Here is a 14,772-nt window from a genome sequence, read left to right as displayed (position 1 = left end):
GTCATGCTATTGCTCTCCTGTTGTATGCACTCACAGTGCAAATGCTAGATTTACATTTTTTAATGAAGCTGGGTGTGTTTAAGAGGCTGGATATCTCACTTTTACTGAGAACTGAAATTAGATTGTGTTCTTGTTTCTCTTTTAGCATTTGGTTTGTTGTTGTTTTCTGCTTCCCTCGTAGTCTTTCTGCTTTTCTCCTCTCACACCACTCCTTTATTTGGCAGCCTCCACTCACTCTTATCTGTCTAGTATCCTGTTCAAGATTCATGTCTGGGATTACTACTTTATTCCCAAGTCTGCTCCCTCCTGCTTCCCTTCTCCTTTTCCCTCCTTCCATTTCCTCTCATGCTCTTCTCTTCTCTACCCTCCTTGGCTGGCTGGCTAGTCTTGCCTTGCCCTTGCTTCTCTGATCTCTCATGCCAGCTCTGCCTCCTCCCTGACCTCCTTGGGTGGAACTAACTGTCCATGAACACAAAGACAGTGTCTCATTTAAACCCACCTCTTCATGGCTCATTTCTACACACTGTTCAGTTTATTGGAAGGCTGCATAGGTCCCTTTGGATAAATAGTTAATAGTAATCATAATGGTCTACCTGTACTTTCTGTGACAGGAATTGCTGCTTTCAGGAATGCCAGAGATTGATGTCAATGACTGGAAGAGAAACACAGAGTACACCAGTGGCTATGATTTGGAAGAGACCGTTATTAAGGTATAATAATTGTTTGTCCATGTTGTGCAATATTTTTTTCAAAGGCCTTAAAAAGCACACTTATAAATCTGATTTCATCTAGCACTGATACCTTGAAAATTCTTTAGTCTATTTTGTGATCCGTAATGTTCCTTCAGTTATTCGGTAGATTTTTAAAATGTTAAATAGTTACATTTATGAATTGACAGTAGTAACTGCCACCTTTTAAGGCTTTTAAATGTCATGACCACCTCATGCTGTGCTTGAGTGCTGTGGCCAGCATTATTTTGGAGCATGGTTTTCTCAAGTAATCCAAATGTTTTTTTTTGTGTGTGAGAAGAAATAGTTATTAATACAATCCCAGTTTAAATCAGTTTTGTTAACCTGGAATGAAATGTCTTTTTCTAAAAATATATCTCCAAAATATGTAATAATTAAACCAATTGATTACATACGTAATGCTTTATTTAATTTTATGTCAAATGAAAGTTTCAGCTTGTTAACAAAAATAATAGAGGGATTGCAGATTGTATAAAAGATCTTGTTACTTTACTATTAAAAGCATATTGTTCTGATTTGAGTAACAAAAGAAACTCAAAAGATTCTCAAATTAAAAATAAAATGTTTTTAATATTAAAGTAACTTGACCTGCTATACAATCTTCTGTGATCCCTGCAATCCCATTATGTGAAGCACAAAGAAAAATAGTGATAAGCTGATTTGTACTGATTTGAAAATTAAACATGTCATACATTAATAACATATTTGAAATTCTGAAGGGACAACGATGACTGTTTGTTATGAATACCTTGAATGTCTTGCTTTTCAGTGGTTTTGGGAGGTAGTAGAGAGCCTCACCCAAGAGGAAAGAGTTCTGCTGTTACAGTTTGTCACCGGCAGGTGAGGGGAAGAATATATGCAAAACCTTTCTGTCCTCTAACTGACACCGAAGTCCAGATATAATACACCAATTGTGTGCATGTATATAAACTTCAATACCTCCTGACACATGTAGTTTTATAAGGTCAATGTGGATGGGAGTGTACACTTAACAATACCATGCCATTTGTAATTTTGGTTTTCATCAAACAAACTGGATGATTGAGATGCATATAGTATGTAGCTTTATAGAAACATTCATATAATAGTTCTGAAAGAGCAAGCTTTATAAATAGGCTTGTCTTTAATAAATATTTAAAGATAATGACTGTGATGTTACAAAACTTCAAACACAGACATGCCTGTCTACCTTCGTCTGTGAAATGTGTATCACCTAGATACACCAGGATGTTAGATGTGAAGCACTGGAGTCATTTGATTGCTCAGCTTTTGACTAATTTCTCAAAAGCTGGAACCTGCAAAACAAACAAAATAAATACAGAAAATAATTGTCCCTTTTCAGTTTCAAACAGGCTGTTATTCTGGAGAGGGGTTTTGACAGTCCTGTGAAGGACACTCTTGCTTCATTTGGCAGATGATGAAATTGTAAATAGAGGATATTTCCTGGATTGCAGGTTTAGTGTGTTGCACTTTGTTTGTCAGCTGCATTCACAATGAGCTAGCCTGAACCTGATATGTTAAGATACGTTATTGGAATATAATAATAAAAAATGTCAGTATAAGTTTGCCTCGGGCCTTTTATAAGCTACTGTAAGTTAATTGGCGTGACAGTGAATTTTAACTTCTAATTTAAATTCTGCTTTAAATCCCCACCCACAGGCAAATGACCCAGTATTAGCATTTTGCCTTCTCAGGTTCTGTATTCACACAATGCTTTTTACAATTGCAAAAGAAACACCATGCGGTCTCTTGTGTTTAAATGACCATTTATAAAGTATTGTTAAAAAAAAACATTTTTTGTCTTGGGAGGCTTGAACCCTACCCTGCTTTTTCTATACAAATGATCCTGTTTGAACACCAAGCTCTGTATTTTCAGTTCAAGGGTGCCTCATGGGGGCTTTGCATATCTTATGGGAGGCAGTGGATTGCAAAAGTTTACAATAGCTGCAGTGCCATACACTTCAAACCTTCTCCCAACGTCTAGCACTTGGTAAGCTGTTTGTATTTCTTCTATCATAAACTTTAAAAGAGGACACTGTGGTATTGCCAATGTATAGACTGTAAAACACCTGCTGAAAATTAAGTGATATTGTCTTAAAATATAATATAGTGCCAAGAGAGGTTTCCATTTTGAAACTGAAATAGTTTCTCATATCTGTGCTTTCCTCCCCTTATGTAAACATTTTAAGTCTCTCTATAAAATACTGACTTTGTGTAAGGTGTATGTTCAAGGTCATCTTTCAAAATTTGCTAATTCCCAGTCGTCTTTTCTTATTCTTTCTTTTTCTCCTACTCATTCACCTCCTAACACATTAAAAGTAAGATGAAATGTGTTTTTGTGTTTCTCCCTAGCATCAACATGCTGAAGCTACCCGAATATCCAACCAAAGAGGTCCTGAGAGATAGACTTCTTGTGGCGCTGCATTGTGGGAGTTATGGTTACACCATGGCTTAAATGCTCTCCATATATTTGCCATATTCTTCTTTCAGCCATATCATACCTTTGGTAGCGTGTTGACGTGTGAGAGCAGGGATGATATTTGCAGTAGCTGTTACTAATTAGGTATTTCCCCCTTTTTCTTTTTAAAAATATTATTATTTTTGTAAATCAAATTAACCAGTTAATGTCTGTATTACAACAGCATTCTGAACCTTTTGAAGGTTTTTGGAGCCTGATATTTCTGAATGAGATGGTTTCAGCACTATGCACACAGATCAAGATTGAGTATAGTTGTCCAGTTTTTTCATTCTAATGCGGTAATCCCTTAGCACGGTATATAATGTATTGGAGTATAAAGTGTCAACATCGTATTTGAGTGTAGAGTATTTTTTGTTATTTTGGATGCAAAAATCGTATCAATTGTGTTAGATTGTCTTATTTGTGTAATTCCTGTTATATATATATTTTTTAATGAACATTTCAGGAAAATCATTGTCAAAGCACTATGGAATGGTGACATTTTGGTAGACTGTGCCAAAACATATACTACATACTGTAATATCTTTGTTTTTACATATTTTATTTTGAGTTTGATCATTTGAATTTCTCGCTTTATATGATAGCACAATCAAAACTATAGAAAACAGTTTGCCATAGAAACAAAAATCATATCATGACTAAAAAAATAATTCAGGTTGTGGGGAACTCAATACAAGACATTTTAAAATTATGTATATATTGGTATTTGCTGCAATTTAGAGTCTACCTATATTGTTTTAATTGTATAGTTGTTTTGCATTTGTATACTTGATGTTAATGTTTCTTGTATACCTTTATAGATATTTCTGTATATGAGATGAAAATACATTAAATTATGTATTTTACAGTACAATATCTACTGACTCTTTATCATCATCTACCTCAATTTAAAACTTGAATCAATAAAAGTTTATTAAATGTTTTAACTGTTCTATAAAAATGCTATATTTGGGGTGCCAAGAAAAATACCACCGTTTGGAGGCTTTTGGGATTCATGCAGGCATAGAGGAATTTAATTTTGAATTGCTTCTCTGTTCCATTCTAAGAACTAGAAGCTTAGTAAATTGTCTTGCTAAATTGAGTGCTAAGCTTTACATTTGTCTGTCAACAAATTCAATTTCAGATCAGAAATGCTACAATCTTGTTTATAAAACTATGTACAGGTTGCATGCTATAAATTCCTTTAAAACAGTATTTAGTAACACACACACACGTACGCACACACACACACACACAAAATCAGTGTCTCTGAGTCAATTCATTTGCATCTGTTCTCCAATATTAGTAAAATAGTATTTAATTGTCTAATAGCAGCATAGAATAGAGCTTTATTAATGGTGTATACAATCCATCAAGATAGCTTCTCCATTTAACTTTGGTTTTGTTATGTATTGGATTTGATTAACTATTAACACACAACTGTAGCAAATCGGTGGAAGGAAAGCACAGTATGTACTGCCAGCCAACCGAAAAACGCAGATTTCTGGTTTGGACAAACACAGAGGCTCACTTACACATCTTGACGAACCAAGGCAAAGGGCAGAAAGAGGAAGTCCTTGTGCAGACATCACCTTTTATACAAACAGGAAGTGGAAGGGTCCTGTTTGAGTGACGGGCACAAGGGCCAATGGCAGCTTTGATGGACAAAAGTCTTCGATGCGTTCCAGCGATGTGCGCTGAAAACCCCTCCCCCTTGGGCAGTGCTTCTGACTCGAAAGATAATGTGTAATTATTCAAACAACTGTATTACAATACCAAAGTTAAAAAAATAAAAACAAGAAACATGGAGTTACATATGATCACATTAAACTAAGAGAAGAACTAGGTTTTACATATATGAAATGTTTTAAAACTAACTAGCTACTTCTTTACCTTTGAGAAATACAATTCATGATCTTTATCTTTCAAATTGAGGTGGTAGGATCTTTTAATGAAACCCTTGCAGGACTGCCATGTTTATTTATTTGTTCTTTTCTGACTTACGTTGCCTTTACTTTAAAAAGGTACAGTCAGTTTAATTATTCAGCATTTTCCAGGCTAAGACTTAACTACAAAGATCATCCAATTCTTGTGAGAGCTTAGAACGTGAACTGCTGTAATGTATTTTACTGGTAAACCGGGATGTACTTTGCTTTCTTTTGCTTAAAACCCTTTTCTTTTTACTTGACAATATTTTACTTGACTGTAGCAGCTTGTCTTTGGCGCAGTGGAGCTGAAGTGATTCAACACATTCATCGAAGTGTTTATGCAGGCATTAAAACATCAAAGCCACAGCAACAGATTCCCTTGAATGATATGGATGCTATGAATGCAGCTGACACTTTCTCTGTTGTTGGTGACTCGTTTGTATCTGGCTTCTAAGCTCGCTTCCATTTTTGCAAGAACACAGAACAAACATATGTGCTCTCAATATGAGCCTGACCAGCTTTTTGGCCCAAAGCTAATTGTGCCATGCTATTAAATGACACTAAACAAGCAGTTTCTCGGCCAGTATACAAACTGTTCCATCGTTGCTGCTCTGGGCTCTAAAGCACATTTGTTCTCCACATATGTTACAGTATCAGGGGGTGTTGGGTTACAAATGTTGAGAAAGTAAATGGATTATCAATAGGCTTCAAGGGATCTATACTACATTGTTTAAAAATAGTTTTGACATATGTTTTTGCAAAGTACTGTTTAATAGGGTACTTAGAAGCAGAAACATTTTTTGTGTGTGTGTTTTGTTTTAATGATCTTAATAACTAAATTGCAAATATACACATTATATTTTAAGATTATGTACTGGATCCATCTTTAGGAAAGTATGAACAAGTGAAAGAAGAGTTACTAGTTATTGGTATTCTTTTTTAAATACATAAACAAAAGATTGATACGTACAAAAGCGTGATGATAAGTCTTTGGAATATTGGTCAGCTTTTTGATAATTGTCAGTTGAGTATTTTAGGTCTGTCAAGGAAAAGAAATTAAAGAAATATGGTCCGCTCACTGCTTTCCCAGAACAATTTATGAAAGGCTACAAGCAGAGAGGATGAGTTGCCCCCTGGCTGAGTAACTACATATTTTCATGGCACCTGCAAGGGCATTCATAACTGCATGCAGCTTGGACCATCTTTCAAAGGGTGAACGGCAGCCGGAGATTGCCCACTTGATCAAGACCTAATGACTTTTGTTGCATGAAGTATGTTTTTCGTGGGGGCTGTTTCTAAGAACAAAGAACTTTGTGTGCCAATGATTGCTGAGCTGTAGCTTAGATCCTGTTCTTATTAAGTCTCCTTTTCAGATGTATTAAGCAAAATGATGAAATACCTGAGTCCATATGAAGGGTTTATCACAGGCTTTTATTGAGTATCCCCCTGAAGGAGTGCTGATATAGATTTCTTACATTTCTGTTGCCGTGACCAGAGAGACTCTTCTGTGACTCGACTTATGGGCTATACTACCTGTAAATATTGCCAGTAAAACACACACCCTTGGGGATTTAGTTCAGTGACCTTTGCCTCTACTGTGTATTATATGGAGAATCTTTTGAAGTCTTATTATCTGAGTTTCTGTTTGTAGAGACATTTGTTCTCTATACTGGGTGACTACCTTTCTGTTTTTTACCTTTCTTTTTATTTCAAATAATTCTTTATTTTTTCCCCTTTCCCATACTGGATGTTTATCATTAATAAATAAATTATAAATAAAGAACATACAGTACTGTGCAAAAGTTTTAGGCAGGTGTGAAAAAATGCTGTACAGTAAGAATGCTTTCAAAAATGCATGTTGATAGATTATATTTATCAATTAACTAAATGCTAAGTGAGTGAACAGAAGAAAAATCTACATCCAATCAATATTTGGTGTGACCACCCTTTGCCTTCAAAACAGCATCAATTCTTCTAGGTACACTTGCACACATTTTTTGAAGGAACTCGGCAGGTAGGTTGGCCCAAACATCTTAGAGAACTAACCACAGTTCTTCTGTGGATTTAGGCAGCCTCAGTTGCTTCTCTCTCTTCATGTAATCCCAGACAGACTGGATGATGTTGAGATCAGGGCTCTGTGGGGACCATACCATCACTTCCAGGACTCCTTGTTCTTGTATGTTTGGGGTCATTGTCATGCTGCAGAATAAATTTGGGGCCAATCAGATGCCTCCCTGATGGTATTGCATGATGGATAAGTATCTGCCTGTACTTCTCAGCGTTGAGGAGACCATTAATTCTGACCAAATCCCCAACTCCATTTGCAGAAATGCAGCCCCGAACTTGCACTCATTCGTGTACGGCTCTCCAGCCCTTTGGTAAACAAACTGCCTTCTGCTACAGCCAAATATTTCACATTTTGACTCATCAGTCCAAGGCACCTGCTGACATTTTTCTGCACCCCAGTTCCTGTGTTTTCATGCATAGTTGAGTTGCTTGGCCTTGTTTCCACGTTGGAGGTATGGCTTTTTGGCCGCAAGTCTTCCATGAAGGCCACTTCTGACCAGACTTCTCCGGACAGCAGATGGGTGTACCAGGGTCCCACTGTTTTCTGCCAATTCTGAGCTGATGGCACTTGGACATCTTCCAATTGCGAAGGGAAGTAAGCATGATGTGTCTTTCATCTGCTGCAGTAAGCTTCCTTGGCCGACCACTGCTTCTACGGTCCTCAACGTTTGCCCGTTTCTTTGTGCTTCAAAAGTGCTTGGACAGCACATCTGGAAACCCCTGTCTGCCTTGAAATTTGTGCCTGGGAGAGACCTTGCTGATGCAGTATAACTACCTTGTGTCTTGTTGCTGCGCTCAGTCTTGCCATGGTGTATGACTTTTGACAGTAAACTGTCTTCAGCAACCTCACCTTGTTAGCTGAGTGTGGCTGTTCCTCACCCAGTTTTATTCCTCCTACACAGTGGTTTCTGTTTCAGTTAATGGTTGCATTTCAACCTACATATTGAATTGATGATCATTAGCACCTGTTTGGTATAATTGTTTAATCAGACACCTGACTATATGCCTACAAATTCCCTGACTGTGTGCAAGTGTACCTGGAAGAATTGATGCTGTTTTGAAGGCAAAGGGTGGTCACACCAAATATGGATTTGATTTAGATATTTCTTCTGTTCACTCACTTTGCATTTAGTTAATTGATAAATATAATCTATTAACATGTCTATTTTGAAAGCATTCTTACTTTACAGCATTTTTTAACACCTTCCTAATTTTTTTGCACAGTACTATATATGTAAAATTTGTTGTGTATACTCACATTTCAGTATTAAGATACCTGTGCAATCATAGCTTTGTGTCTCCTATATTTAGCTGACCTTTCATTAGTGATAGTGATGTTTTTTTTTGGTGCATTGAAAGGTTGTTGTATTTCTGAATTTAGAACAAGGACTTTGCATGTTAGATAATTGCATGACATCATATAGATTCAATATTTTTTTATTCTTAATTTTGCTTTATATAGTTGAACACGCACAACTGTTTCATAATAATGTTTTAATGTAGTGTTTGTATTTTTGTTTTTTAGTTGTTTTTTAAGTGCCCTGTGTCTGTGATTGTATATTGTGATGCCATGTTGAGTGAGAGAGACCACCCTCAGCTGTGCTGCCCCTCCCCAGATCCCAGGGGACAGAGACTAGAGCACGTGAATTAATGGTACGGACTTAGACTATTGAACTAGATTACAAATACAGATTGTGCATTGGATGGGTTGCTGTTTGTGGTTTGAATTATGTGTAGTTTAGGCACCTGTGTGTATTTAGTTTAGACTCAAATAGAATTAGGTTTTGATTTGGTTTTGTCTGTCTGTTTATTTTATTCACTAAGCAGTAATAATAAATATGCACTTATCTCCCCATATTCCTAACTTGTGTTTCCTGAACCCCGCTTTAGAGCCCCAACACTGCAGGTAAACCTCCCCCCCAGTTTTACAATATAAACTGGTCAACACGATTTTAGGGTCATATGGAGAATCTTAATTAAATATGTCTAAAACAGCTTGAGTCAGAATGCATATGACTGTAATGGAGAGAGAGAATCCTTCACAAAAGAAACTGCAATATAAATAAATGATTCCACTACCTTGGTACACAAACACAGGCCATTCTGTCACACAATGGAAGTGTGTTGTCATCTATTTGTGTCTTTTCAGTTCCTATTTTCTTCCACAAAATTGTTACACTGGATGTACTTTAGTTTTTATTATAAGCTAATCCTATACCATTTCAGTGGGGTCAGTGTACTGAGGAGACCATGCCATCAGTTAAAAAAAACACTACTTTTTAGTAGAGATGACTTGTGGCTTTTCATGCAATTGCATCAGTCTGAAAGAAAGAAAAAAAAAGACACCTTATGCAGAACTCCTCAGACAGGCAATGGCATTTGGAAACATAATAAGAAGAAAATAATATAATAAATAAATAATAAATATAATCCTATAACAATTTTTCACAGGTTTATGGTGCCCAGGTTTTTATATCTTGTTTAATCTGTCCTCACAAGGCAGGGATTCTATGGGACAGTTGTCAGGCTGTTAAAAAAAATGTGGCTGAATAGAAGAATAAGGTTTTCCTCTTATCAGAATCGATCCTTGGCAGCCAGCAAGCGCTGCATCTTTCTGTACAATGTCTGTAATAACACAGAAAGTGTCATCGGGAACATGGCAGGGTAACTCCATTTATCCTTTAAAAACAAGGATAAGCTTTTATCTGCATGCTTTGCAACGGCCAATGTATCACTTTACTTTTTCACAATGACATAGTTTCAAAACACAAGAATGAACAGACTTGCAATCTAAATCCACCATTTTGGTATGACTGTGAAAGCAAAGGTTAGGAGTGTATAGTCAATGTATAAAATGGGTCTTATTGTGTTTAGTTGGATTATGTTAAGTTAATATTTTTTGTGTTTGGATTATATACAAAGCATGCATTTGTTTATTGTCATTGATTATATGATCAAACCTTATTTTAAACACTTTAGGTTGGTTTTAAACCCCATTAAAGAACTTATCAAATGAAAGCAAAGGTGTGTGTATTACTATCATGAAGAATAACAAATATTTATGGAAATGGAGTGAAGTGGAATTCAATTTGGTGATGCTTCCCTAAAAGTATAGTTGAAAAAGGACTCTGTATTGCATGCAATTTAACGTTCCCATCAGAATAATGACACTGGTTTGAGTTGCTTAATTGCCCAACTGATCAGACATTTATTATTATGCAAGAAAGAATGTGGTCGCATAATTGTCTGTGACGGTAAATGCAGCATTTCTTTTCCAATAAATAATTGAGTTTATGTAAAAATTATGTTTTATTTATTTACTTTTATTTTTAGAAGCACAATGTAACTTATTTTCTGTAAGGTGGGGGGCTTACAATATACTTTGGAAAGCTCAGTTGTTCCTAAATGTTGCGGTGTCCACTTACAGTTGCCTTATATGAGAGTATGTTTTATTTACACCGCCTGCATATTTCACAATTATTTGGCTTCTGTGTCATCACTAATTCGCTGTGGCACCCTCATTATAAGCACAGTCCCTGAAGTCTCTGAGAAGTGGTTACTAATTCACTCAGTATGCCTTCTCTGGGGGGTCACCAGGTTGTATTGTCTCTACCTGTATTAAATATTCAGTAACTCCCAGTTTACCTTGATTGTGTTTGACACAGCTTCTGAATAATCTGTGTATATATTCCTTATTTATCTTTTGCTGGTGCCCCAGTGTTTGCACTACTGCGTTAGACTGTGTATTGCAGTGTATAGACTGGCTTTCAAAATTATCGTGTCAGTATAACAATATTCCTTTCTTCTGTTGTTTTATCACAGTTTAATGGGATGATGTTATGCATTTTAATAGACCTTTTGTCACAGACTTCCTGTTTACCATAGGCACCTCTACTATACGGTTTGTAAACAAATACAAACATTGTTTCATGTCTTCAAAACACTCCTCCGATGTTCTTATGACCATTATTTATGTTTTAAAGGGCTATGCTAGGCATTATTAAATTGATGCACTGACCTCCCCAGTCCCTTGAACTCAGCCAGATTGAACCGTTTTGAAATTATCTTGACAGAGGAGTGACAAAGAACAGTGGAACCAGCATAAATACTCTCCGGAGGAAGATTAGGAATTAACTGACAAAAACAGGAAAACAAATACAACAGTGCCCAGTATATGTGCAGGTGTGTTGGCTAAAAGGAGGGATATCTTGGTGAGAAATTGACATAATATAATGATGTCCAAAAATGTAGATTAATTAATATTATGAATCAAGTGTTTACATATTTTTCCTTTACTTTATTGTATTTCAATGAGACTGATTATTTTCCATAATATCAATAGCTAGCAAAAGATGTAAGCCTTCAATAATAAAATTAAATGCATAGATACAGTTTTCATAGTTTATATTCTATATTTTTCTGCATAGCCAGTTTACTATTTAAAACTCTGTATGTTGCACAAAGTGTTCAAAACTCTTTTGAAACATAAAATAATAAAAAGTTATCCACGGAAATTCCATTTTTATTTTTATTTTTCTTGAACCTGCTTTAAAATATTTGTATATGTAATATACAGTGAGGGAAAAAAGTATTTGATCCCCTGCTGATTTTGTACGTTTGCCCACTGACAAAGACATGATCAGTCTATAATTTTAATGGTAGGTGTATTTTAACAGTGAGAGACAGAATAACAACAACAAAATCCAGAAAAACGCATTTCAAAAAAGTTATACATAGATTTGCATGTTAATGAGGGAAATAAGTATTTGATCCCCTATCAATCAGCAAGATTTCTGGCTACCAGGATCACAGATTTTCTATGGGATTAAGGTCTGGAGACTGGCTAGGCCACTCCAGGACCTTAATGTGCTTCTTCTTGAGCCACTCCTTTGTTGCCTTGGCTGTGTGTTTTGGGTCATTGTCATGCTGGAATTCCCATCCACGACCCATTTTCAATGCCCTGGCTGAGGGAAGGAGGTTCTCACCCAAGATTTGATGGTACATGGCCCCGTCCATCGTCCCTTTGATGCGGTGCAGTTGTCCTATCCCCTTAGCAGAAAAACCCCCCCAAAGCATAATGTTTCCACCTCCATGTTTGACGGTGGGGATGGTGTTCTTGGGGTCATTCCTCCTCCTCCAAACATGGCGAGTTGAGTTGATGCCAAAGAGCTCGATTTTGGTCTCATCTGACCACAACACTTTCACCCAGTTCTCCTCTGAATCATTCAGATGTTCATTGGCAAACTTCAGACGGGCCTGTACATGTGCTTTCTTGAGCAGGGGGACCTTGCGGGCGCTGCAGGATTTCAGTCCTTCACGGCGTAGTGTGTTACCAATTGTTTTCTTGGTGACTATGGTCCCAGCTGCCTTGAGATCATTAACAAGATCCTCCCGTGTAGTTCTGGGCTGATTCCTCACCGTTCTCATGATCATTGAAACTCCACGAGGTGAGATCTTGCATGGAGCTCCAGACCGAGGGAGACTGACAGTTATTTTGTGTTTCTTCCATTTGCGAATAATCGCACCAACTGTTGTCACCTTCTCACCAAGCTGCTTGGCGATGGTCTTGTAGCCCATTCCAGCCTTGTGTAGGTCTACAATCTTGTCCCTGACATCCTTGGACAGCTCTTTGGTCTTGGCCATGGTGGAGAGTTTGGAATCTGATTGATTGATTGCTTCTGTGTACAGGTGTCTTTTATACAGGTAACGAGCTGAGATTAGGAGCTCTCCCTTTAAGAGAGTGCTCCTATTCTCAGCGCGTTACCTGTATAAAAGACACCTGGGAGCCAGAAATCTTTCTGATTGATAGGGGATCAAATACTTATTTCCCTCATTAACATGCAGATCAATTTATAACTTTTTTGAAATGCGTTTTTCTGGATTTTGTTGTTATTCTGTCTCTCACTGTTAAAATATACCTACCATTAAAATTATAGACTGATCATTTCTTTGTCAGTGGGCAAACGTACAAAATCAGCAGGGGATCAAATACTTTTTTCCCTCACTGTATAACCAACATTTAAAGTAATGAAGAAGTACAAGTTATATAATGTGCATGAAATGAACTTTTCTATTAACAACCTGAATTATATCAGTCTCCTTGCTACACAACATATAACAGTATACATTTATAACAAAAACACTTAAAACAATTTGACCAAACACACACAATCTAAGGCTTTATGCCACACTTTAGTTATGCCCTATGAATTAACTATTAATGTTTGTACAAAATGGGACTCTTGAAAACGTGTTATGACTGGTATTTCATCCAACAGCCACATTAAAGACCATTGTGCATTTCTCAACCACTTTCTCCCCTGCTCTAACACATTATTGACGTAAAACGTGTGGCGCCTTGGAATTTACAAGCCTCCATCGACAATTTGCTCCACGAACTAAAAGTCTTTTAACCTAATACAGTATCTACTTTTAGTGTGGTACCCTTGAGAATAACATCACATACTCCCTTAAACATCTGAAAGAAGAAAAAAAAAATTGCACTGAACTGAATAATTGGAAAATCAAATGGAAAATGTGAAAAGTATTTGGTAGTGTGCACCCCGAAAAGAAGTATGTGTGTCATTGAACTATAAAGTAATTTTATGCTTATAAATCCAATGGAAAGAATGGTTATGAATTGTTTTGTCAGCAAGATTTAGTCGGAGTCAGCAATATATACAGCTGCACTTAAGCGTCCTTCTGTCCTGGTTAAGAGCTGCAGTCTCGTAGGTGAGGGGCAGAATGATGAAAGCTAGGCCTTCAAACAGAGAATCGGCGTAGCTTAGACCAGCCCCAATGTCAAAGCAAAGATTGTGCTGCATTTAAATACACTTATTGCAAGTTTTCTTTGTTTTAGTCATATTTTTTCCCCCTATTTAGTAACCCCACTTTACTCAGTTTTCATATTTGGTGAAAGTTGCTGTTGTTCATGTTGAGGTTGTTTTTCAGTGAGGTAAAATGTGTCTTCATTATTCCAATCCACCTCTTGCTATTCGTTGTCATGTTGGTCTGCCCTATGCGTGTCTGTATATCCTGCCCCACCCATGTCATTGTCTCTGAGTCTGCTCGAAAAGGTTTGTTATTTAATCCAGCCCTCAGACAGTTCAAATACAAGCACTATAGTTTAATCTGTTTCTTCCAAAAGGTCTTCAATCAGGCCATTACAATTATTCAGCGGCTCCTGTAGGAGGAACAATTAGGAGGAGAAACGAACACAATGATTGGGAAGGACGCTCTCACCAAGGACAGCTTCTGCTACTGTCCGTACGAATAATGGTGTCTCTCTCACCTCTCTCTCATGCATCGATGTCTTCCTTTCTCTATCACCTTGTCTTGTGTCAGATAACGGCACTGCTATTATTTCAGAATCCTTATTTGTTACTTTTCATAGCAAAATATTGATTGCAAGTTATTTTCGAATGCATGATTGTCATGGCATTTATAGTACACTAAAACACATTTCTACTGAGATAATGTTAAATCTGACAGGTTTATAGTGAGTTCTCATTTCTCAGTATCTGACATAATAATCTAGAACTAATTTTGATCGCTGTTTGTTATGGTGATA

General features: G+C 36.8%; 1 protein-coding gene across 2 annotated transcripts in view; it reads left to right on the top strand.

Annotated features, from left to right (window-relative positions):
- Nucleotides 1–4,150, top strand: part of hace1 (HECT domain and ankyrin repeat containing E3 ubiquitin protein ligase 1) — a 43,044-nt gene extending 38,894 nt beyond the window's left edge. For both annotated transcript variants that reach the window (XM_066701798.1, XM_066701789.1), the window contains exons 21-24: nt 612–710; nt 1,519–1,589; nt 2,626–2,739; nt 3,102–4,150. In XM_066701798.1, coding sequence (XP_066557895.1) covers nt 612–710; nt 1,519–1,589; nt 2,626–2,739; nt 3,102–3,204 — 387 coding nt within the window. In that variant the 3' untranslated portion in view covers nt 3,205–4,150. The remainder of the gene's footprint in view (nt 1–611; nt 711–1,518; nt 1,590–2,625; nt 2,740–3,101) is intronic.
- The last annotated feature ends 10,622 nt before the right edge of the window (nt 4,151–14,772 follow it).

This window comes from Amia ocellicauda, chromosome 1 (genome assembly GCF_036373705.1).
Source record: "Amia ocellicauda isolate fAmiCal2 chromosome 1, fAmiCal2.hap1, whole genome shotgun sequence".
In the NCBI taxonomy this organism is placed as follows: Eukaryota; Metazoa; Chordata; class Actinopteri; order Amiiformes; family Amiidae; genus Amia; species Amia ocellicauda.
This window is presented reverse-complemented; position numbering and strand designations above follow the sequence as displayed.